Source organism: Lepidochelys kempii, chromosome 10 (genome assembly GCF_965140285.1).
Source record: "Lepidochelys kempii isolate rLepKem1 chromosome 10, rLepKem1.hap1, whole genome shotgun sequence".
Classification (NCBI taxonomy): domain Eukaryota; kingdom Metazoa; phylum Chordata; order Testudines; family Cheloniidae; genus Lepidochelys; species Lepidochelys kempii.
Window position 1 is genome coordinate 78,635,294 of NC_136389.1, and position 25,328 is coordinate 78,660,621.

At 46.6% G+C, this 25,328-nt stretch overlaps 1 protein-coding gene across 1 annotated transcript in view; it reads right to left on the reverse strand.

Annotated features, from left to right (window-relative positions):
* Positions 1-25,328, reverse strand: part of IGDCC3 (immunoglobulin superfamily DCC subclass member 3) — a 258,890-nt gene that overhangs the window by 153,044 nt on the left and 80,518 nt on the right. Inside the window, exons 3-4 of the mRNA XM_078854705.1 lie at positions 6,470-6,614; positions 1,139-1,269 (exon numbers count right to left, since the gene is read on the reverse strand). Of these exons, the coding sequence (XP_078710831.1) occupies positions 1,139-1,269; positions 6,470-6,614 (276 nt within the window). The remainder of the gene's footprint in view (positions 1-1,138; positions 1,270-6,469; positions 6,615-25,328) is intronic.

The window sequence follows — 25,328 nt, forward strand, 5'->3', positions numbered from 1 at the left end:
AGGGAGGGTGATTGAAACACTGAAGTAGGTTTTGTAGACTAACACTGCTTAAAATTAAAGGAGTGGCCAAACAACATCGGATCAAATGTTAAGGAGAAGGCTACACTACTTATGTTAGGTTGACTGGCCTGGCAGAAATTGAGCCAACTGATGAGCCAGTTGGCCTGGCAGAAAATGAGCCAACTGTTCATAGAGGCTTCTAGATTGTTACTTGTGTGCTAGAAGGGTAGTCTAATAAAGGATGGCCCACAAAACACTACAGACAAGACAAGCTGGACTCTAATGAAGTTATGGAAACATTGTGGGCCACATTTTCAAAGGTAATTCAATCCATCCTCCACTGCATGCGTGGACATCACCCACACGCTTCATTTTTGTGCACTATCACAAAATGAAGGAATTTGCACATGCAAAGCTCATGCATGCTCCATTTGTGCAGGGAAGCAGTTGTGTGTTTCTTATGGTATCGTTTGTTTGCACAGGTGGCAGTGTGCCGAAACTGTCTGGGCACATAACACTCACTTTCTGGAAAACAGTTCATATGCCATTATATTTCCCCTTAAAGTTTTCGGTACTATCAGGAGTAAGAACCTGCTCCCAGTGATTTCAGTAGGGCCAGATTTCACCTCTGTCAAGTAAAACCAAATAAAACCTCACCTTAATGCTCTGAGAATTGTTTGCTTTCTTTTTTTTTTTTTTCTCTTTTTTGGAAATGTCAGTACTTCTCAGGATGTAATGTAACACTAGAATGTATTTCCCTGTTGGATAAATAATTGATCACGCCGCGTGTTGCAGTTACTTCCAGAGTAGACCAAGTTTGTAAGGAAATGGGGAATCTTTCACATTTCAGAAAGAATGTATTCTCCCTTCCTTCCTTCTACAACTCATGTTTTCCTCTTCCTCCCTCCTCCGCCTGCCCAACGGTTGGCACTAATTAAAAGGCAAAGAGACAGGTTTATTTGCTATCACATGGACCAATCTGGCAGAAACTAACAACAAGCAGGAACGATGAATGTACTGTTTGTGGACAGAAGAAAGCTTTTCAATACTGTTATCACAAAAGTTCTGTTACACTCAGCTGGTTCAGAACAACAGATAGAAGGCGAAAGAGTGAAAGACCACGTTTACTGTTACTAACCTGACACAGTGAGTCTGGCCTCCCGGCTGAATTTCACATTAGCAATGTTGGTAGCCACACAGTGAAAAATCCCACTGTCTTCGGCTCTGAGTCCGGTAATCTGCAAGACTCCTTTGGGAAGCAGCGTGTACCTAGAGGACACAAAAAGAACAAACGAAAAAACAGTCGCAGAATGCAACATGATTGGGGAGCAGAACTGCACGTCCCAGGTGAGGCTGCACTAACCTAGGCCAGTCTGCACCATGCTGGCATCCACTAGCCCCAGTGTTTAGGGGTATGTAAGGGTGCTGCACAATCCGGTACAACACCAAGCAAGCTCAACCAGACCTAAGGATCGGGGCCTATATTTTAAAAAAACCTTTCAGTGTTAATCTCCGGTCTCATAATGCACGGAATTTATCCTCCGCTTTGAAGAGACATTCTCCCTTCCTACGTGTTTAACAGTAGTAACACTCGTAAGGAAGGTGTATAAAACACTGAATAGGTTGGGGCTGGTCTGATTTTTTTAATCTTGACACCGTCCCGTTAGCAGGAGCTTTCCTCTCATGTTCCACTGGAACGCTCCACGTCAAAAGTGGCATCCCTGGTACCCAGGACAGGTACCATCATCTTGCTATACGAGATATAAAGAGTCACCAGCAAAGCAGAATGTTTGCAGAGAGGGAACTAGCAAGATATGAACGGTTTTGAGAAATCGTCCCCACTGAGCACTGCATCGTTTTCTTGACTTTGTTAACAGTAGTTTTCGTGTTACCAAAATTGGACCATGTCCCAGGGCAGCTGGCCCCTGTAACTGAAGTAAGTCCAGCTTGCCTGTGCCAGAACAGGTGCTCCCAGCTGGGCCAATTAAGGGGGTGGGCTGCCCCTGGGGCTCTAAAGGAAGTTCCAGTGAAGGGCTGGCTGTGAGAAGGAACTGGCTGAGAGTCAGCAGGTGAGAGAGAGGCAGGAAGCTGCAGGAAACAGGACTGCCAGACACCCCCTGGGAGGGGAGGCAACGAAAGCCTGAGATGCAAAACGTAAGTTATGAAACTAGTTTTATTTGTTGGTTTCAGTTTGGGAATAAAACTGCTCCAAAGAGACTTTGGGCATGGCAGAGAGTCATTTGGAAGCTGGGGAGAAGCCCTGCCTCATCACAGACAAAAACGTGATTATTCAGATTTCACTGGTTGAAAGACAAAAGAATACCGCCACCAGACCTCAGCGCTAATTTCCCACTAGCATCATTCCATGTGGTGCAAGATGGCTCAGTTTGGCCTCCTGGAGCTGGACCAGGTTACACAAATGGTGATTTTTGTCCACCCCCTCCCCTGGTCTCATGATCTAGAACGTGTTGGGCTGTCGACCACATTCATTGGCCAAAAACACCAGAACTTCTGCCATGTGTCTGTTACTATGGAAGCTGCCAATAAAACAATCTCTGTCTTGTGGATCCTCATGATATGGGTGTGAATGAACCTCGGACCTTCTCATACCACATGTCAATAGAACAATTAAAAAAAAAACAACTAAAACAACCTAGACTGAAAAGCATTAGTGATCTGACAAACCAATAAAAGCCAGGGAATTCAAAGCTAACGCTAAAATACTTTTCTCTCCTTAACCCAAAGGATGAAACTTGATGTTGCAGAAGTCTCTAAATAACATGCTTCCTTGCATACCGTAATGCTATCTATTATGGCAATGGGCTGAGGTACACACAGAGTTTGTAGATTTTAGGAAGTCTGAATTTTCTGGCCTTTGCGAGTCAGTTCTGTATTACCTTAAATGAGTGTGTTTGTGGGTTTCAAAAATATATATTTATTATAAGTTGTCTGGCATTTTTTTAAACAACTATGTCATTAAATTAGCTGGTAGTAGGTCATTACATTTTGATGAGTTAATGATTATTTCTGTCTGGAAGATTGAGACTATCTTTTCTAGATCAGCATATGGTTAAGTGTTTCTAACCGGCTCTCACTGTGGGTTCCAAGAGCTCGGCTGAATCTCTGAGACAGCATGACAGCAATCAGTTTTGGACGTACTGCAGTTGATTGCAATCTCTCTGGGACTTTCAAATGTCCTTTATTTTGGATGAATTATACCACCAGAAGCCTTCATTTTTGTTAACAATCTGCCTACCACATTAGAAGATTCAATTCCAAAGCTATTATACTGTCTTCAAAGCCTCAAAGTGTAACACTCAGCATACAAATTTATATGCAATTTATACACAAAATTGTACCAACCATGATTAATGTAGAATTTCAACTCAGCTACAAAGGAAGCAACTCTCTTCACCAAATCCCATTGGTGTCAGAGATTACAAATGTCACAATTTATGGACTGAACTAATGTTAAAAACCTTCTGGGCAACTGTCAAGGTTCCTTTCCCACTCTGAACTCTAGGCTACAGATGTGGGGACCTGCATGAAAAAACCCCTAAGCTTATTTTTACCAGCTTAGGTTAAACTTCCCCAAGGTACAAATTATTTTACCTTTTGCCCTTGGACTTTATTGCTGCCACCACCAAGCATCTAACAAATATATAACAGGGAAAGAGCCCGCTTGGAAACGTCTTTCCCCCCAAAATCCCCCCAAGCCCTACACCCCCTTTCCTGGGGAAGGCTTGATAAAAATCCTCACCAGTTTGCATAGGTGAACACAGACCCAAACCCTTGGATCTTAAGAACAATGAAAAAGCAATCAGGTTCTTAAAAGAAGAATTTTAATTGAAGAAAAAGTAAAAGAATCACCTCTGTAAAATCAGGATGGTAAATACCTTACAGGGTAATCAGATTCAAAACACAGAGAATCCCTCTAGACAAAACCTTAAGTTACAAAAAGACACACAAACAGGAATATACATTCCATTCAGCACAACTCATTTTATCAGCCATTTAAACAAAACAGAATCTAACGCATATCTAACTAGATTGCTTATTAGCCCTTTACAGGAGTTCTGACCTGCATTCCTGCTCTGGTCCCAGCAAAAGCAACACACAGACAGAGAGAACCCTTTGTTTTCCTCCCCTCTCCAGCTTTGAAAGTATCTTGTCACCTCACTGGTCATTTTGGTCAGGTGCCAGCGAGGTTATCTTTAGCTTCTTAACCCTTTACAGGTTAAAGGGTTTTTTCCTCTGGCCAGGAGGGATTTAAAGGTGGTTAGCCTTCCCTTTATATTTATGACAGCAACCTTCATCCTAAAAGAAGCGGAATCCGTTCAAAATCAGGATGCCCAGCACAGGTAGAAAGAGCCTAAACTAGCTCCTTTGTAAGCATCTGAATATTCCTCCTTCACCCAAGGAAAAGTAGAGGGCAGGTCAGGCAAATGGGTTTGGTTATCAGAGCCCTGGATTCTGTGGCTGTTCCTTTCGAGCCTCAGCTAAAGTGAGGTGTGATGATCTCACTCAAATCCCTGCCAGATGCGCAGCCAGTGTTAGCGGTCTGGGGATGTGGACGTATCTGGCAGTCTATTCTGACACTGCAGTTCCAACCCTGTGCATCTCTGCAACAGATACAAGAGGAACTTGCTCACAAATCTGCCCATGGCATGGCCTACTCTAGCCAATTCTAACAGTCTCATTTTGATGAGCACAAAAAATGTTAAGGCCCAATTCTGTGACCCTTACTCACATTGAGTAGTACTTACCTTAAACAGTCCCACTGTGTCATGCGTCCTGCTAGCAAGCACTCTTATGGAGCTACTCACATGAGTAAGGACTATTCAAAGTGCGTTAGGTAGAAGAATAAAGCCTAGGGTATGTCTATACTGCCACAAAAACCCTGCGGCTCAAAGTCTCAGAGCCCAGGTCAGCTGACTCAGGATTGGGTTGTGGGGTAAAAATAGCAGTATAGACATTCAGACACCGGCTCAAGCCCCAGGCCCCCCCTCCATCCCGTGTCCAAACGTCTACACTGCAGATTTATAGCCCTGAAGCTCAAACCCTGCGAGCCCAAGTCAGCTGACCCAGCTATGCCCAGGGTCTTTTATTGCAGTGTAGATATAATGCTAGTAGGCTACAAAAGGGTAGATGGAAAATACCAGGAAAATCAGACCGTTGCAATTTTAAACTCTGTGGTCGGTCTCTTGGGTGCTTCTATAAATTCACAGTACAGCTGAAAAGGTCAAGTATTGTTCTGGTTCGCGTGTGTTTTGTTTTAGCTCCAAAGGAACCAAGCCACATTCTGATGCTGAGCTGACGTTTAAAAACAGGGGACTTTCAGAAAAATATTTACAGCTTCCTGGTTTCATCTCTCCCCAGTGTGCAGACATCAAGTCATGATCAAGGTGTGCCGTGATGGATTGGCTCCGGGAAGACTTGCTTTGTGGTGCTTTGGCTGCAGCTGTGACTATCACAGACTGGAGCCAGCACATCAAGCATTTCCTGTTACGTGCTGAAACTCTTCCCAAAGACTAGGGTGGCCTGCCACCTGTCCCTTCATTCCACGCCCACACTCAGAAGATCAAACCAGGCTTAGCGGCGCTTCCTAAACAAAGGGGGAAGGCTGTCAAACAAAGGAAGCAAGGACATGCCATTCAAGTTTTCCGGGGGGGGGGGGGCAAGAAGTGGAAAGTGATTTTGTTTTTTTTTAAGGAGGATTGAATGGGAAAGAGCTAAAAAGATCTTCTGTTGGCACCCTTCTTTTGGTCTCGTTGCCAAGGCTGGGGTATTACAATGTAGCTCGCTTCGGAAGGTAAGGCCAGTGATTAGATTGTATTTTAAACCTTCAAAACATAAAAGGATCTTATTGTACAACGCTTTGTCATGCTGGTGAGTGCTACCTTCTGTGAGCTGTCCCTTGTGGAGGGCTCCTAGCTCAGGAGAATCAACCTGCAGTGGGAGCAAAGTGTAGAGATAGATATTGTACATGGCAATCTGATTAAAAAGCCTCTCCAGTCTGAGACAAAAAAAAGGACAGTGACTGCCACACTGGCTCAGGAGGAGGCCCTACAGAAAGTGATTGTGGCTATACTGGGTGGCCAGGACAGTATGTTCCCAGCCCCCGGGATAGCCTTAGGAAGCATTATTTTGGCACATCCCTTAGCCAGAACCATAGGTGCCGCACCTCCTGGCTTGAAGTGGTTTCCATCATACACAGGGCGCACAGTTTAGTTCAGTGGCTCTCAGCACTCCAGCACCCCGGGCCGGGAGGATGGAACTCATGGCATAGATTTAAATGTCTTTCCAAGGCAGAAACACAAAAGAGCCTTCCCTCAGATGAACCCCGCTCTGATGTTCAGTGTGCCCAGATAGTGCATTTGCATCTCCCTCTACCAGCAAGAGAGCCTCTGGCCTGCTATTTCCAACATGTAGGTGTGGGTCAGTAATAAATTACCTCTATGTCTCTTACCTATCATTGTCCGTGTTGATGGGGACTTGATTCTTTTGCCACAAGATTAAGGGCTCTGGTAAACCATGGATCTGGCACTGGAATCTTGCAACACCTCCTTCTTCCACGACTGCGTTCTGAGGGTGAACATGGAAGTCCGACATAGCTGGAGGAGGGAAGAGAAGAAACAAAGACATGAAATGAGATCACAACAGCTCAGCGCTGAGAGAGCGCACTGCCAGCAGAGGTCACAATGACCCAGCCTGGCAGAAATATCCACCACTTCACCTGCCAAGAAACAGCAAACAAAAGTGGCTTGTAGGGTCATATCTGAATCTGGACCCATGCCTTGGTGTGCAGAAAGGATGTTTGCACACCAGGCATTTGCACATGCTAACCCTGCACCTGGGCAAAGAAAGCGGGATGGGAGGCCTGCAATTACACAATTTACGTGCGCTGCAATCATGTGTAGAAGTGACCACCATCACAGCAGGGGCCAGTAGGATGCTCCAACACTGCAGTGTCACTCATTGGCTGTCTTTGTCATCACCTTCAGTAGGCGTTGGATTCGGCTGCAGAGCAGAAAAGGTCTGGTCTCTGCGCTTTTCATTCCAGTGCTGTCAGTGCCCTTCTACCATGTCCACCACAAACGTCCTGTCTGTATGTTTGACTTAACTTCCCCATTAACTTTATTTTCATTTCTCTACTGAAAGAGTGCAAGGAACAGGCTGGCAACCATTTTATGGCAGCCGATTTTTTTGCTTGGCACATACTGCAGGTGGCCTCCTATCATTTCAAGTTTCTGCCTTCCAGCATCAAAAAAGGAAAGGGAACAACCCCAATAAAGTCAGAGCTGTTAGAATGATAGGATCAGAACTGATAGCAACAGAGGTTGGCAAACACCAACAGATGATGCCGGTGCCAATTTTAGTGCATATTTTCTCCATCACCCTAATAGCAGCAGAGGGACCAGTTCAGTATTGTACAGGCAACAACCTATTCAGAAAGGATAACTGGTGACTTAGTGAATACAAAGAGACAACAGGTCAAATTCTAAGCTGCCCAGAGCAAGACACTGGAACTCACTAGTTAAGTACAGAACTAGGAGTGCTATCAATCACACAAGAATTCACACAGCACCCCCTAAACCCCTGATCCAGCATGCACTGGGCTCACTATAAAACCAAGGAGGGAAGTCCTGGCTGGGAATCTGGAGAGGAAGGGTCTAGGGCATTCTATTATGATCTACAGTAGTGTTCCCACCACTGAAACCATTGATGGAGCTGCACTGGTGATCAGCCTCCGGCATGATAGCCACCATGACACAAGTCTGAGCTTTGTCTGTCATTCATTCCAGTCAAAGAAAAACAACAGAAAGGGAACATTGTCCGGAGGGATCCTTTTGGCAAATGTTCAGATCAATCCTTATTTTAGCTCTCCCAAACTGTTAGCATGATGCAGTGGGGTTTTGCAGTAATTTGGGAAAAAAACAGAGTCCCCCTGTGCTAATGTGGCATCACACTCTGGAGGAAGATAGGAAAGGCCAGGAACTGCTTAAAGATGGCCATGCTTATCAAGCAGTCGCACACAATCATGATAGGATTGGGGATATCCTTCAACAGAAGACAAGTTTAAGACAACAGCCCATGGTTTGTTATTTCCTGGTCACGACTCTCATTAGGATATAGGTTGCCCTCCGTTACATTAAGGAGAAAAGCATGGGTATAAACTACTGACTCACACATCTACCTCAGTTCTGCACAACCACATAACATGCACATTCCTCTACTGTTAAACTTAGTTACTACAGGCCCTGAGCCTGGGAGGTGATGAGCATCTGCAACAAGCATCCTCCTCAACCAGTGGGCCTGTAGTGAGTCCCACAAAGTGCTCAGGACTTTGTAGGATTGGGCCCTGCATGCCCACGACACTTGGGGTCACCTGGGCTTCTCATGTCAACCAGCTGTCAGCAAAGGATAACTCTCAAAGCATCAGCGAAGAAGAAGAAAGACCAGCTTTTGCAGTACAATAAGAGTAATAATCATTTGTGGGTAAAGTGTCTGGCATGCCGTTAGCATTACATAAATCATCATCACCAGAATACAATAATTATTACTATTAATTAATTGGAAGGTGCTAACTTTTGACTGCGTAATAAATATAACCTGGGCTAATAAACACCTCAGAGCCTCTATTTAGCTCATGATTCATTTTTAGTACCATATACACAGGAGGATCCCTCAAGTTACCATATAATATAAACTCCAAGAAAATCACGTATCCCCTAGCTCTGTTTTCCCATCCCTAAAAATACCCCTCTCCCGCACAGAAAAGCCCACCTCCTTTTACATGTGTCAAGGGTAATCAATGTGCATCTGCTAAGGAACAAGCTACGTATGTGTCAGGGTCACTCACCTGCTGATTCCAGTTGGGCTTGGGCAGATGGGAGAGGCTATTAGCAATACATTAAATATGTGCTGCTTTAAACCCCTCTGCTCCCCAAATCATCAGTCTCAAGTTCAACATGCTAAATACAGATTTGTTAAGCTGATTGAATAGCGCTTGGTAGAAAGCCCCAGCACAGGGCGGTTGGAGGATTGGGAAGGTTTCCCCTGGACCCTGCTCTTTGGTTCTAAGTATTTCATTAATATCCATTTTGTTTCAAGTGCTTGTGAATTCCCCTTGCCATATGGTCTTGTGTAGATAGCAGTAACACCCAAGCTGCCATGCGCCCTCAGCACACTAGACATATTGCACGACCGGATCAAAGCCCGCCTAGTCAATGGGAAACCCAATGGGAAACATACTAACCTGGAAACTGCACACACAGGCATACAGAAACATCTTCTGTTCTCCCTACAGGGAGCATTTCTAGGGAGTGTCCTGACGCCTTCAATAAAACTGACCAAACCTATTTCTGATTTAACTTTTGAAGGTGAAGAATGATCCCTTATCCCTTTTTCTCAAAAGGGCAACATGCCTGATTGTGGGCCCCTGAGTTACACTGGCAAGCACTGCATGAGCTATCCCACTGACTTCAAATGGGACCACTGATGTCAGTCAGTGCTCACCAACAGAGGGAAGAGTTCCAGAAGGAGACCTGGTCCAACGTCCACTGAAATCACTGGGACACTTTCCATTTCAATGGGTTTGGGCTCAGGGCCAGGATGAGGTACGTTATTGTGTCCATCCAGTGCAAATTACTATTCAATCCTCTATGGATTCTCTGGGTTTGTCCCAACATATTCACCTCATGAAGGGCTTGATCCACGTCAGTGGGAGCTGGAGCATGCCCCATGTTTGCCTTGTAAAGTTAATGCCTTATTTATTTTCATACTGTTAAACTGATTCTTATTTCCATGAATAAAGCTCTCATCGAATATAATGAGATGGAAGGAAATCCTGCACGAGGAGAAAGAATGTGGCATGCCCAATAAACTAATGATGATGTGTTAGTAGTACTTGTATTATCATAGAATCACAGAATCATAGAATATCAGGTTTGGAAGGGACCTCATGAGGTCATCTAGTCCCACCCCCTGCTCAAAGCAGGACCAATCCCCAATTAAATCATCCCAGCCAGGGCTTTGTCAAGCCTGACCTTAAAGACTTCTAAGGAAGGAGATTCCACCACCTCCCTAGGCAACGCATTCCAGTGCTTCACCACCCTCCTAGTGAAAAAGTTTTTCCTAATATCCAACCTAAACCTCCCCCACTGCAAGTTGAGACCATTACTCCTTGTCCTGTCCTCTTCTACCACTGAGAATAGTCTATTATGATAGCCCCTAATCAAGGATTAGGCATCCATTGTTCTATGTGCTGTACAAACATAGTGAAAAGAGAGTTCCCATTCCTAAAAGGGGGTACAGTCTTGGTAAGTCACCACCTGTCAATAGTATAGAGGTGCCCAATAACTGATAACCAAGCACAGTGACTGACTGGATGATCACGCTATAATTGGTATCAGCTGGCTAATCACCAGGGGTCCATGAACTCACTGAACTGCACAAAGTTAAACAAGAAAACAAAAACGCCAGAAACGCAGATGCCCTGCATTATGACTCACTGTAAGGATGCAGAAACTACAGGCTGGAAAAACGATCACGGTGTTCTCTAGCAATAAACAATATTGAAATTTAACAGCCGCTGAAGGGGTTAATTTGAGGAGGGGAGTGTGAATGAAAATAGCCCTCGGTAAAAAACGCATTTCCATTCCTTTATTTCAATCGTATTTCGTACAGGTAAAATTGCAGTGATAACCTCTCCTCTTAAAGACACTGGTATTAATATTTATCATGAATAAAACATGTGAGGTTATAAATAATTCAGTTATGAGGACGGTAAGTAAAATATTACTCTTCTGTGACCCTGTAATGTGGCTTTGAAGCACAGGTTTATGTTAAATGCCTAGGAAACACCACGACCCCTGCCAAGGCAGCTGGTTTTCACAATCTGCATTAAAAATGAATGCACTGACCTACAAAATACTATTTTTTAAAGCAGGTTTGAAACTTTCTTTACAGTTACAAAGACAAAGGCTTTGCTGGAGCTCATATAAACTGCCACAAAGTTAACAGCAAGTGAGCACCTGAATGTGGTTCCCAACCTCGAAATAAATCACATCGGTGTGTAAAGGAGAAAAGGGTGGGAAACTGACGGCTTTATGGGGCACCATTCAAGGGAGATAAATCTGTACCATACCATACTACATACTTCTCACCTGACTGCACAACAAATCCACACTGCTGAGCACTTGCTTCTCTGACTCTCCTGCCTTTCACCAGGAAACACTAGGATTTCTGTTATCAGGGACACTTAATTGTCTAAACATACCTTGGGAACAGTGCTAACCACACCTTCCCGGTTGGCATCGGCCACTTGCCAAGAGCCTGACGGCTGCATCTAATTTGCATGCACATTTACATAATTATTTTTTAAAATAATTGCATGGCACTATAATATTCATTTGCACTCTCAGTCTCCTGGATAGGGAGGCACTATCTAATCCCTCTATCTTGGTCATTTAACTTACTCCATCCAGTTGTCCCCAATGAAACCACCACTGCAGCAGCTGAGTAGTAGTGGGTGAGTGGAAATTGCTGGCTGGTTCTGTTGACCTGCTGTTAGAGGGGATCTGAACTGATCTTTCCCCCCTTAAAACTTTCTGCTGGTTCAGTTCCGTCCGTGGTAGGAACAATGGGAGTAGGCAAGGCGCCAACGTGTTGACCATTGTGTCACCTAACTCTGCTAAATGCAATTACGGACGATGTGATGGTTAAAAATGCCCGCAGCTGCTGGGGCCTTGGCTACAGTGAACATCATTCTGAGCCTGTGTACAGGCAAATGTGGTATCCTCCCCTCCAAGGGAAGTATTTCATAACACAGAGGTGGGCAAACTACAGCCCGCGGGCCACATCTGGCCCATGGGACCATCCTGCCCGGCCCTTGAGCTCCCTGCCAGGCAGGCTAGCCCCTGGCCCCTCCCCCACGGTCCCCTCTCCCTGCAGCCACACCACTGAGCGGGCAGCGCTCCGGGCAGTGGGGCTGCGCGCCCCCACAGGGCAGCGTGGCTGGCTCTGGCTGGGTGGCACGGCTGCCAGACATGCCACTCTGAGCGGCATGGTAAGGGGGCCAGGGCGAGGGGTGCTGGGGGGCAGTCATGGGACAGGGAGCAGGGGGTGGTTGGATGGGGCGGAGGTTGTGGGGGGGCCATCAGAGGATGGGGAACGGGGGGGTTGGAAAGGCGTGGGAGTCCCGGGGGGCCTGTCAGGGGGTGGAGGTGTGGATATGGGTCGGGGAAGTCAGGGGACAGGGAGCAGAGGGGGTTGGATAGGGGCAGGGGATCCCAAGAGGGGGGCAGTTGGGGGACAAGGAGCAGAGGGGGCTGGATGGATAGGGAATTCAGAGGGGGGCAGTCAGGGGGTGGGAAGTTGGAGGGGGGAGGATAGGGGGCGGGGCCAGGCTGTTTGGGGAGGCACAGCCTTCCCTACCCAGCCCTCCCTGCAGTTTTCAACCCTAATGTGGCCCTCGGGCCAAAAAGTTTGCCCACCCCTGTCATAAGACCACCACAGGCGTAGAGAGCCAAGAACAATGCTGGTGGTATTGTTATCTCCAGAACATGACTACGGCGTGAAAAGTCTCAGAGCTGCTCCCCTTCGACTGGGCCCAGTGCTATCTTGAACTGGCACTCCTGCCCTTTGGCAGCGCATCATATTGTCCGTGCAGAGCACAGACAGCCAAGCAGAGGAGTGCTGCACCCATGGGCTGGGGGCTGCATGAGCAGCACTCACAGACTGCAGGCAGTAGCTGGGCTGATCTCGTAAGCTATAAAGTGTTTGGTTGGATGTGGGAACTCCAGAAGAAGCCCCGGACCACAGGTGCCAACTCCATGGGTGCTCCGGGGCTCAAGCACCCACCGAAAAGAATAGGGGGTGCTCAGCACCCGCAGGGCCACATTAATCTTTTGTGGGCCCCATCCCCTGCTCAGCCTCTTCCCCACCTGCCGCTCCATCTCAAGACCCCATTCAGCCTCTTCCCTCCAAGGCCCCACCCCCACCCCGCCCTGTGGCCCCACCCATGCTCCGCCCGAGGCCTCAATCCCACCCAGCCTCTTCCCCCAAGGCCCGCCCCACCACTCGCACAGGGAGGGAGCGGGCAGAGAGGAACACAACCACCAGCAAAACCAAAAGTCAGCACCTGTGCCCCAGAAGCTGCAAGACTCAGGGCGGGTGATACTGTTCCTTCTAATTCAGTATTGAGCCAATGGTAATGCGTGGGGGACCTGCTGCAGGAGACACCCATCTTTTGAATGAGCTAGAAATCCAAGACTCTAGCCATTTTTTGTTATTGTAAAGCCTATGGGATTTTTCATAACAGGAGAAGTATTCTAGTTCCTGGGTCCTGGACACATCCCAGGGTGGATATTTACATTATACCTAACTGTACTTTCAACGGGAGAAATTATCCTTCACTTCTTCCTAAAACTCTCGTGGAGTGTTACTCGAATGCATTGACTGCCACATTCCACTCCAGCGGTTGGCGAGGTATCACTATACAGCACACTAAGGAGCTTCCAAATTCAGAATTCCATTGCTCTGGGATTCCCGGAGGAAAAGTCCTCAAGACACTGCACTAAACCTGCAGCATCTCACAGGTAAGAAGCAGATCTTGACCTCATCCATATTCACGGAGGATTTATTACGGCAAACAAGTTTGCTGGGTCTTCCATAATCGAAGAGCAAATACACTCTCCAGACTAACAGATGCCACGGAAAGTCTGATGTAATAAAAATGAAAATAGGTATTGAATGAAATTTTCTTTACTCCATGAAAAACTAAATTGAAACCATTAATGGCCAATCCTTTTTTGTTCAGTAGAGCATTAGTGCTAAGCAAGAGATTGACCTAGATCTGATGTAGAAAAAGAAAACATTAACTCGGGATGTCAAAGCAAATCCCATGCCTGTTAGAATCATTAAAACGCAAACATTATTATCAACTGCAGGCACAGGGGGAAAAGAACTCTGAAGGTTCAATACAAAGCATGGTGTTTGGAGAGCGGGAAGCCCTGCTACTTTTGTAATCAAGTTGCTTTTCCATTTTTTAAATTACTCCAGAAAACAACACACCCAAGTTGCTTGCGATACAATGTAGTGATCCAATGCAGCCTTAAGAGCACGTCCTATAAGGTGCTAAGCACCCTCAAAAGCCATGGAAGTTCAACCGTGTGCAAAATGACACGCGAAAAGGGCAGTCACTTGGATAGTAGTGCTTCATGTTTCTGCCCACTAACACCTCAGACCCTCTAGAAATTGCAAATCACAGGTGAAAATGAGAGTGTAAAAGGAGGAAGAGTCGTGATACTTAGTTTTTATATGCAGCTTTTCATCCAAAGCCCTCAAAGTCCTTTATAAAGGAGTGTGTGTACCACTAACCCCATTTTACAGATGAGAAGACTAAGGCACAGGGGAAAGTGATTTGCCCCAAGTCACAAAGCAAAGCAGTGGCAGAACTGGTTCCCTTAAAGAGTGGTTCTTCCCTGAAAGGTAATGTTGTAAAAATGTCACTGTGTGAGGGGAATGGCCTTTATCATGTGTCTCTGATTTTCTCACTGATGCTAGTTTACTACTAAAAAGGCCTTTTCCCTAACAGCTCGTCTCCACAAACCCAGCCTGAGCCCTGAGAGCCAAGCTGTGTTATTTCCATCTTGTACATCATCACCAGTAACAGAAGCTCTGCTGGCCAAAGCAGGCCCTCACAGACACCAATACAACCCACTGCCTTCTGATTACCCCTCTCTAAAGGCTAATGGGATTGCCCAGGCATAGCTGTGGCAGCAGAACCTGTATAACTGGGGATGACATGTAAGAGGGAGAGACCCCTAAGTCTTGGGTAAGCCCATGAGGACAGCAGTTGGAACAAACATCTTTTTATTTGCACGCTGAGCAAATCTTGGAAATGCCTGAGACACAATGAACATGGTGAGAATCACATTTCTGGGTGGAAGCATATTTTAATCACCTTCCATTCTGCTTCCCATATATAAGGGCATAGGGAAGCCTCCGTAATACTAAGGCAGCAGAAAGATCAGAGCCTGATCACTGGCCGCCCTTGACGGAATCCAGCCAACAGAAGTCAAAGAGACCTTTTCCATGGAGTAATTAAACAGTGTGCCAATTAAGTGTGTATCTGAAGTGTTACAACCTCAAGCTGAAAGGCACAAGAGAAACAATCTTTGGGGTCCATTAGGCTCATTAAATGCTGGCAGTCCGCACCACCCCTCACCCATCTCCAAACTCCACCCAATAGCCAAGTTCCCATAGCAAACACAAGAATTATGTCCCTCTTCATTCTCTGACGCTTTAAGAGACCTGGCACCATTAACCTAGCAAACTAGCTGAATATTTTCAAAGGAGCTAGCAGGTTAAGTCTTAATAAATACGGAGTCTGCCTTATCTGCAAAGAGAAATTCTTATCTTGGACAAGGTCATTTTATTTGCTACCCTTCACACTCTGGGAACTGAGAATCGGCCTGTCTGAAAGGAGCCCGGATATTAAAAGGGGTTGTGGAGAGAGAATAAGCAAATTCCATTGGGTTTCTCCTCTCCTCTCAATGACGCCTGCTTTCAGAACAGAACGGTTTTACGAGTCTTTAAGAAAAGACACTGTATCTTCTTTTTACATTCTTTTTAAAAAGATGCATAAAAAAAAAAAAACACCTCACACAAGAGCCCAGTGGCTATTCACAGCTGCACAGCAACCTCACCCTGACTGGAAGCTCACTCTCCGTGTCTAATGATGCTATTGTGTGAGGCCGTGGCTGAACGGCTACGGAGCCCTGTTTTGAATGCATGCGGCTTTGTGCATAGTGAAGCGTGAACAACAGCGCCGCCCATTTATCTATTTAATTCTCCAGGAGTATCAGAAGTGGGGGCCGTCACTCACAGCTGAGGGAAATGAAAAATCACCTCTCTCCCAGCTTTAAAGAGGGAGGGACCTATTAGAGAGCAGCCGTGCCTCACTCGCCACAGAAGAAAATCCCCTTCAGCTCTTCCCTCTAATAAGAGGGTTTAAAATCCCAAATCTCCATTGTGCACGTTGGGTCTCAGATCTGAAAACCAAATGGGCCGTGAGACTCAACAGCGTTAGAATGGAGGAAGACATTTTGGATGAACGCAATGCAAACAAGCAGCCACCAGAAGATAGGGGAAAAAAACATTTTTGCTATGTACCGCACTTCCCAACCATAGTGGGGGTTTCTGAAAGGGCATGGGACTCCATCCTACACTCACATTAGCCATCTTCATTCCTCAGAGCAGTCCCGTTGAGTTCAACAGGACTAATCGAGTAAAACACACACAGGATCAGGCCCAAAGCTTGTAACTTGCTATGCGGATTTTCAACAGTTCTGTGTCTATTGCCCACACCTTGAACCAAATACAGACTCCAATTAGCCACACGTTTTCTGCTGTCATCCAAACCATTTTTCAGCTCCACAGTGGAACAAATGGAACTACTCCCAGAGCAAGGCAGTAGGAGGAGGAATGGCAGAATCAGGCTCTCTGGAGGGTTTTTTTGTGTTGCCAAAGTCTCCCAGAGCACAAGATTTCTCCCTCTCATTTCTTCGCTCTCCCGCCACTTTAAAAATCATCAGAACTGATTCTTTCTGACCAAAGTTGGGTGAGATGATTTCATCCAAATATGGTTCCAAATAAAAGTCAGATCAAAAGCAGTTCTCAGGCCAACATGCCAAGTTTCCACCTGGAGCAGGCTGGGGATTTTTATTCCATTAATTTATTTATTTATTCTTGCTGCTCAGTTCTAAACCGCCTGAAGATAGGAGCTGCTGATTGAGTTTGAATAGCGCTGGTGCGCTGCATCGCATTCTAATAACCCATCTCGTGACGGAGCAGCTGTCTACGGGAGAAAATAAGCAGCAGATACTAAAAAAAACCCCAGCATTCCATACTCACAGCAAGATGAAATCACTTCATTTGTGTCAAGCGTTATTGGCTTTTTACATTACAATTTACATGGCCATGTGCCAAAAAACAGGCAATCTGCACGCTTCCCCCTTTCAGTCCAGACTGGTTGGAAGGTAGGGGCTGCATTGGGGTGGGGGAGGAGGGACATATAGTGGGGGAGGCCTTGGAAATTTTAGGGACTTCAGCTAGAATTCTTCTAAGGGCTCCAGGGAAACACACATTAGCACAAGGCTCTTCCACTTTCCCAGGGGGTGTGCACCACACTCGCCCTGCGCAGACCCAGTGTCGGAGGCTGTTACACAGGGGAGGAGCCATAGTCATGGTCTTACCCTCTGGCTAGCACATTGCCTACCTGGGTTGTGGCTTGTCCCTGCACAAGCTGGGGGGAGAAAGGTTTTCCATCTTCATTCAGCTGACCCAGTGCTCTCTGAGTTGTTTAGCAGACAGCCCAGCATCAGGCAGATCAGGAGACAGGAACAATGCCAGACTTTTCTGCCTCCTGGCCTGGGATCATCACAACTGATAGTTAAAGCTAAGCTAAGCTGGCTCCAAAGCGGGACATGGTGCTCTCACAGGGAGTGAGAGCACCTGAAAGGTCCTCGCAGGGCACCCTTGGGGGGCCCTGTTCTGCGCTAGGTGGGTTTTTCCCATGCAGGGCACAGGACACTCAACTTGATGTTTCCTACTTGTCCTTCCTTGGGGGGTGCAGAGTTCCCCTCCCAACACAGAACAGCCAGATGGTGGAACACCCACAGATCCAGCTTCAGTGGAGCTCCTGTTCTCTGGCCTGGCTCCCATGCTGCCCCGGGGCTCTCCAATCCTGAGAAGAGACATTAGTCAGTGTCTCAATGGAAAATCCAGGGGGTATTGAGGAGCGTAACAGGCCTGATCCTGTAGGTCTCCAGCAGAGGAATCTGCCATAGAACTGGCATCCCCGCAATGGCATCAGACAACTTTGGTTGCTCTTTCCAAGGGATACAATATTGCCTAGTGTCTGGACTGTAAAGCACACAACATCTTTTGTTTTAAAAAATGGTCCTGAAAACTTTGATAATGCCCTGCCCTGCAGACCGATGCTCCCTCCTTACAGGCACTTGGCATTATTCAGTGGCATTCCCCCGGAGGACAGGTGGGATTTAAAAGATCTAAGATGGCAGGTAGGTCTTTTATAAATCCAGGTTTTAAAAGCTGTGATGTGGGATCCAATCTCAGATCTTCACATAGACAAAAACACCAAACCAGACAAAGCACAATTCAGCCACGTAAAGCTGCGTTGTCAGGTCAAAGAAAAGCGAGTCCCCTCTGGACCAGACTCTGATGGGAACGTTTCCTGAGTAAGGCAGGTAGGATTGGGCCACGGGACTAAACATTCCTCTCTCCCCCTTTCCTGCTTTCGTTTTCCTGGGAAAACTGGCAATCCTGCTGCTCTCCTAAGGCCAGACTAAGATCTACAGCCTGGTAACATCTTCTTAAGGCACAGAAATTAGTTACTGTTCGTTTTGTTGCTTCACCAAAAGGGTGGAAAGATGCCGAACCATAAGGGGGATAATTTCTGTGCATAGGTGCTAAATATCCCCAATAGGTAGTGTGATACAGCATGGCCAGAGGGCAGCAGCAGCAGAGTGTTAGAAGGGAGCCTTATTCCCTGGAGAGGGAAGAAAGTTTGCTATAGATTAATTAAAGCACCTGAAGCCAGTTAGAGCAACTGAAGCCAGTCACCTGATAAAACCCCCCTGCTTCAATCAGACAAGGGAAGGAGTTGAAGCAGAGTGGATTGGTGTTGGAGCAGAGAGCAGTTTGGAGGAGTTGAAGCAGAGTGGATTGGTGTTGGAGCAGAGAGCAGTTTGGAGGGAAGCAGAGGAGAGTTTGGAGAAGTGCTGCGGTGGGCTAAGAAGACCAAGACCCTAGGTAAAGGGACACCTGGTTTGTGCAGAGGGAGGGCAGGAAGCCCCTAAGCTGAAGGGCAGGAGAGGGAAGTAGCCCAGGGGAAGGAACCACTGGTTCAAGCGGTTTACCGCTATCCCTAGGGCCCCGACCCAGAGTAGAGGGCGGGCCCGGGTCCCTCCCTCTCCACTCCCCTCCTCTAGAACACTAGTTGGGCAGTTAATACCCAAGCTCAGGGGCAAGAAACGGTGCCCTGAACCCTCCCCAAGAAGAGAAAGCACGAGACCCATCAAAGTAGTGCCGGCAATTTACCACAGTAGGTACTCACTAACATGACTCTGCCACACACATGTTGCAAAGGAAGGATGTGCAATAAAACCGCAGAGTCCCAGCAAGGTCCATCCAAGCCAGATGGTGGATGGTCCCAAGCAGGTGAATGAGGCGAAAGGCAGATGGTGCAAGAGGGCAACCAAAATGGCAGCGGGGAATGCCAGTCCTGTGCTGGTGTGTTGCGCCCACCAACACAAGCCAGCCCAGAAGGTCGTGACTAGGAGTGAAGATGACACCCTGGCTTCCCCAACCCCTGCATGGGCCAGTGGAGCAGAGCTGACACCGGGAGGGGAAGCACCTACTGGTGGGACCCCCTCACCAGCACGCATTCCATGGGAGTCCCTGGAGGAACTGGGGCTGAGGCAACTAGAAGGCCTTCATGTCCTCCTGCTGCGGCTCAGTTCCGCCTTACGCTGCTTGGTCCTCCATGGGCTTAAAGGCACTGTGTGGCCCTGTAAAGGGACTGCTCTCCTTCCAACCAGCTTCAAGGCACTACCATGGAGCTGTCTAGGGCGGAATTTAGCTCAGTGTATTGAGTCATGAAAGTGACTTACAGGTACATGCATCATCTCCTACAGCTCAACAATTCAGATGTTGATGGGCTTCTTTTCAATACACACGTGCATGCTCTGTCTCTCTCTCACAAACACACATATCCAAGCCATTCTGACAGTCTTAAAGAATATCAAGTAGATTTATGGCATTGATTATAGTTCACTTATTGGAAAATAACTACCACACCATTAATTTTTGATGCAGGAACACTCTCCTGTGAATCTGAGATCTTCGCTGGGACAGAAACGATCTGTGAGCCATGCATGGAAAGGGACAGTGATTGAACATCAAAAGGGGCTGGTTCACACCGAAATACACCCTACAACTGTTAAAGGCCAGAAAGCAATAATCCCATGATTCCCCTCAGATACTCGTTTCTTGTGATCTTACGGATGCTTTTTCCCTGTAAATTCAACCCAGCTTCTAGGCAGAGAATTAATAAAAAAGTGAGAAGGCTGCCAGAAATAATCCTTAGCTCTGACACGGAGTTTTTCCAGCCAGAGATCTCCAAGCACTTTAAAAGCGAAGTCAGTATCATAAGCCCCATTTTACAGATAAGGGAAACTGGGCAGAGAGAGAGAAGTGACTCACTCAAGGTCACCCAGGCTAAAGGCAAAGCTGGGAATAGAATTTGCATCCCCTGACTCACAGTCCATGGCTCTATCCTCTAGGTCATGCTGCTTTGCATGTTTTAACTAGCTTCTAAAGATACATGGTACCAATTAATGGAGCACCGGGTAACTCTTTTGGCCACTCCCATCCTTTTTATAGCACCAGCGTGTAGCATGCAGCAGCTTTCTGGCCAGTCACCTGCTAGGCAGAGCTGCAAAACAGAGGACAGTGGAACTTTAGTTTTCCGGCGCACTCTTCCATGCAACACATGTTCCCGTGAAATCTACTCACAAGCCGCCCTTTTAGCACTCTCCTACTGGTTAAGGGGAGAGCAGAGGTTTCTGTCAGAAAGGCGGCATCGCGGGGAGAGGCCTTTATCAGCACGCTGGCTTGCAGTCATTTTTCAGGAAGAAATGATTCTCTGACTCAGAGACAGCTTTTAGTGTATCCTGAGGCAACCATTTGTGAAACAAAAGCCGGGCTCCCCCTGCCCTGCCGCTGCGGGGGAAAAGGGAGTATTAAATGTCATAAACAACTCTTAATTTGCCTGGGAGGGCTGCACATGTGGCTTACGGAGTTCACTCGGAGGTTATTTGTCATCATTACAAAGCGACGGCCCTGGCTAGGCGGCGCTGGTTCGCGGGGGGACACTCCAGCAGTCCTGCAGAGAGCCATTCCGGAGGCGCGAGTTTGAAGGAGGCTATCACAGTGGAAGCAACGCCCATGCCGGGCGGTTGTGCTTGGCAAAAGGACTCCCCCCGATACCGAAGGATTAAGCCTGGGACTTGTGGACGACAGAGCCAGAGCTGGCTTTTATCTCCCATGGACTCCGGAGACGTGAACAGTGAACCACAACACTCGTCACACCGGCAGCGCAGCCTCGTGGCAGCAAAGAACCTCTGCTCCCTGCCGCTGAAGCTCGTTGTTGTGCCAAGTGGCTCCTTCTAGCCTTCCCCATCCCCACGGTCAGTTCATTTGAAGGCACACCCCCGCAGGACCCAATCCTGAGAGGTGTTGAGCACCACAAGGCAGTGGGCAAGATCCTGAGGCCCTTACTCAGGCAAACTATCGTCGCCCTCAATAGCGGCAGGGATGAAGGACCACAGGAGGTGTCCCCAAGGGAATTTCAGGCACTCAGCAGCTTCTCAGGATCAGGCCCAGATATTGTTCCCTGCCTGATACTTTAGTGCATGGGCGGGTGGGCTGCTTCCTGTGATGTGCTACCACATCTAGAACAGACAGGCTCTATTTTACTATGGTGATGATTTACAGGTCTAGTCACACAATTTAAATCCATCATGCGTCTGATGACATTGCATCCCCCTGGAGCAGAGCGTGTCGCCAAGCTCTGAAAGACTGCAATTTGGTTTGAACCAGACACCTACCCTGACGGGAGAACATCGCTCCAATGTGCAGCACCTGACCTCATGCTGCAGGTGCAGACAGAGATCGTGAATCATCACATTCAAGTAATTCCGACAGATCCCGGTGATAATGAAAAAACAAAGAAGAAGAAGTCTGATAAACCTCCAGAAATTGGTTTCAGAGTAACAGCCGTGTTAGTCTGTATTCGCAAAAAAAAAAAAAGGAGTACTTGTGGCACCTTAGAGACTAACCAATTTATTTGAGCATAAGCTTTCGTGAGATTATGCTCAAATAAATTGGTTAGTCTCTAAGGTGCCACAAGTACTCCTTTTCCTTCTCCAGAAATTGGTGGATCGTAAGGTGCAAACCAAACAATCCAGCATGTTGCCAGCAGACCGTTCTCCTTATTTAGATTTTTTCCCTACCCCTGACACATGCAATTAAAACAAATTACTGAGTTACTGTTTTGATTTGTTGTTCAATAAAGATGATATCACCTCCACCGTCAAATGCTGACTGACGGTATCATGGGAAGTATTCTAACATCCATTTTCTTCACTTAGCCACCACCTGTTGGGTCCAATCTATCCTGATATCGAAGCTGTAGGACCAGTAAGATTGTACGTTGACCATTTCCAGGTGGGGTGGAACACTCGCAGAGATTTCAGCGGGAGCTGGCTCACCGTATGTTGCAGGAAGCGTAACGATTTTCCTTTTGAATACAATTTGATGCATTTGTTTGCCTTTTTGTTTGGAAGATTTGGACTATGTGCCTGTTTAGTTTTGGCCTCTGGGAAGGTGACATGCAATTACAGAATTCTGAAGGGAAGCAAATGAAAGGAAAGGCAAAGGAAAAGGAAGCCATTCATTAGCAATGCCCACTGAAATGCCATCAGGCCCACTTTGAGAGGAGGGAACTCTCCTGATTTACAAAGGCTAATGAATTTTAAATGAGATGCATTTTTTAATTTTTGTTGTTGTCGATACCCGTTTCTCCGCTAGCAATCATTTCAATAATAGCTTGAAATTTTCTGTTTTCAACAGCTCTCTTGTAATTAGCTTACTAGTGTATTTCACTGTGCCTTTGTTATTTTCAGAGAATTACTTCATTCCCAGCTATCAGAGATAGTGCACTTTAGTCTATACGGAGGCTGGCCTTTGTTCCCTTGTGGTTATTCACATGAGGGAAGATGGCTCAGTGAATGACAAGCCATTCTATCACAGCACATTCTACATTTAATATCTTTATACTGGCTCATTAATTACCTCAGAAAACTCCTTTCCGAATGGAACCTGTGATTTATAGAACACTGGGGCAGCATGCCATTTTTATCAGGGCTACCGCATCAATGCAGTTAATTCACTCTCTCATTTCCCTTTCTATTACAATACCTGACAATCGCAGCCCAAGTCTTTACTCGGTGGGAGTTTCGCCTGAGTAAGGACTAACGAATTCAAGATCTGGCTTAGAACTAATAAAGTTGGAGCCCAATCCAGTAACCCTGACTCATGCAAGCAGTTTCATTGAAGTCACTGGTGCATCACTATCCTCAGTCGTGAAGGAATGTTCACACAAATAAGGGCTTCCAAGGTCAGGACCTTTATCTTTTCATTAAACTGTCAATCCAAGATATGGCAGCACATACAGCTGAGTGAGGCTCTCAAGAGACCCTGGCAAGAACCAGGCACAAGGATACATTTTCAGGCCTTACTTACATGGGTATCAGTGAGACACAACATCACTGGGAAATATTTACTCTCTCGTACCTCGAGACCGTCCCTTTGCATTGTCCAGGTTGGAGAACAGAGGTTGCAGGGTAGATAAAAGACTCCCAGCTGCAATACTCAATGTCTCCATGACATGCATTTTCTGCTATGCTATAGAATTACAGGCCTTGCAATGATATCACAGAGAGGGGAAAGAACAAGAGGCAGCTGTGCCATGCTTGGGAAAACCTCATTAATGCATGTAATCCAGTTAGAGGTCAGAAGAAGGGAGAATTCCCATCTTTCCAAAGGAAACAGCTTCACCTACAAGACTTGATTCCAGGGGCCTCTGGATAATCTAAGTGGTGGCCTACTTGTCCTGTCCTGAGAAGAATACATTTTGGCCCACAGATAAGTCTATGGTGTACACATTGAATGTCTTGTCACTCCTTCCTTTCCTGTAGGGTCACTGGTGAGAGAGGCCAGTCCATTACTCCGTTTGCTCTTTCATGTCAGTCTAAACTTTGTCCTTCAGCAACACAACCAGTTCCAAATATCTGGCCAAGGAGACTTTGAATGCCACACCATCTTTCTCTCGCTGTGCTAATGCGGTTTTGCTTTTCTGACCCACTCTTTCAAAATCCTTGGGCTGCTGGACTTTTAGAAACAGGTGAGACATTTGCTTACTTCTCTGTTTCATAGATTCGAACAAAGAGGAGCAAGGCCAACAAACCATTGGATAGGGATCCAGTAGTGAAGCATTTCTATGATGAAAAGAACTGGGAAGGGACCTGGTGAGGATAATTCTACACTGGGAGCCAGAAGAGATCAGGCAATTTCTACTGACTCTGTTCAGACCAGGTTCTTATGCCAGGCCCGTTACATGGTATCCAAGTACCTGTCTCTTTCAAACTCAGCTAGAGAGAAACTCCAGGTTTCCATTGGTAACGTCTGGCTGGGATTGCTACATGATCTGCCACTCCCTCTTTCTACAGCTTGCAGATGTCTTGATTGTCTTGGGATTTGCAGTTGCTCATCAGATGCTCAGCACCTCTTTAGTTGCCCCGTGATTTTAGTTGTAGCTTTTGTTATTAAATAATGAAAGAAAGGTGACAATCATTTATACTTTAGCATAAAGACATAAGACATTTATACTTTAGCAAAAGACATTAATATAAATAAATATTAATAAATCTGTGCCATACTCACATCACACCAGCCATCTGGATCTCCTCACACAACCCGTGAGGTACGGAAGTATTATGTCCATTGCACACAAGGGGAAAGTGAGGCAGAGAAACTAAAGAACTTGACCACGGTCACAGAGCAAGTCAGTGGCAGAATGGGGATAAGAACTCACTGGTCTAACACTCCTTGTTTGAACACCTCTCACATGTCCATTCTGGGTCTGATTCTACCAGATGCCAAGCACTCTCAACTCCTAGGTGCTCACAGTGATCACTGGAGTGATCTGCACCACCATGTGCTGAGGCTAATTAACTCAGATCTGAGGTGAAAATATCATGTTAGGGAAGGGAAGGCTGGGATGAACCACTACGACACTGAATAAGCGCAGCAACTCCCCACCCCCAACCCCCCCAGGTTTCATTTTTCCCCTAGACACAGTGAAGCCCTTAGCTGTCATTTCTTCCACGAGGCTACGTTACACACACACACATTCTCCTTCACTCCTCTGGCACTAGAAACGGCTTCCTATTTTGCTGGCACAGATCCAGGGGAATTCAAGTTGAGTTACGGCCATTCTTCAGAACACAGGCCAAACTCCACAGAAGTGGGACACATGACACATACGTAGGCCTCACACTTTATTCTGTTTCTTCGCAGAGAGAAGCCCTGTTGGCTGAAAATAGCTTATCTGTGGAAGTTCCCCTTTCCGCTTATTCTGCTGCTGCTGGCTGCTAGCCAAGCTCTTGCCGCCTCAA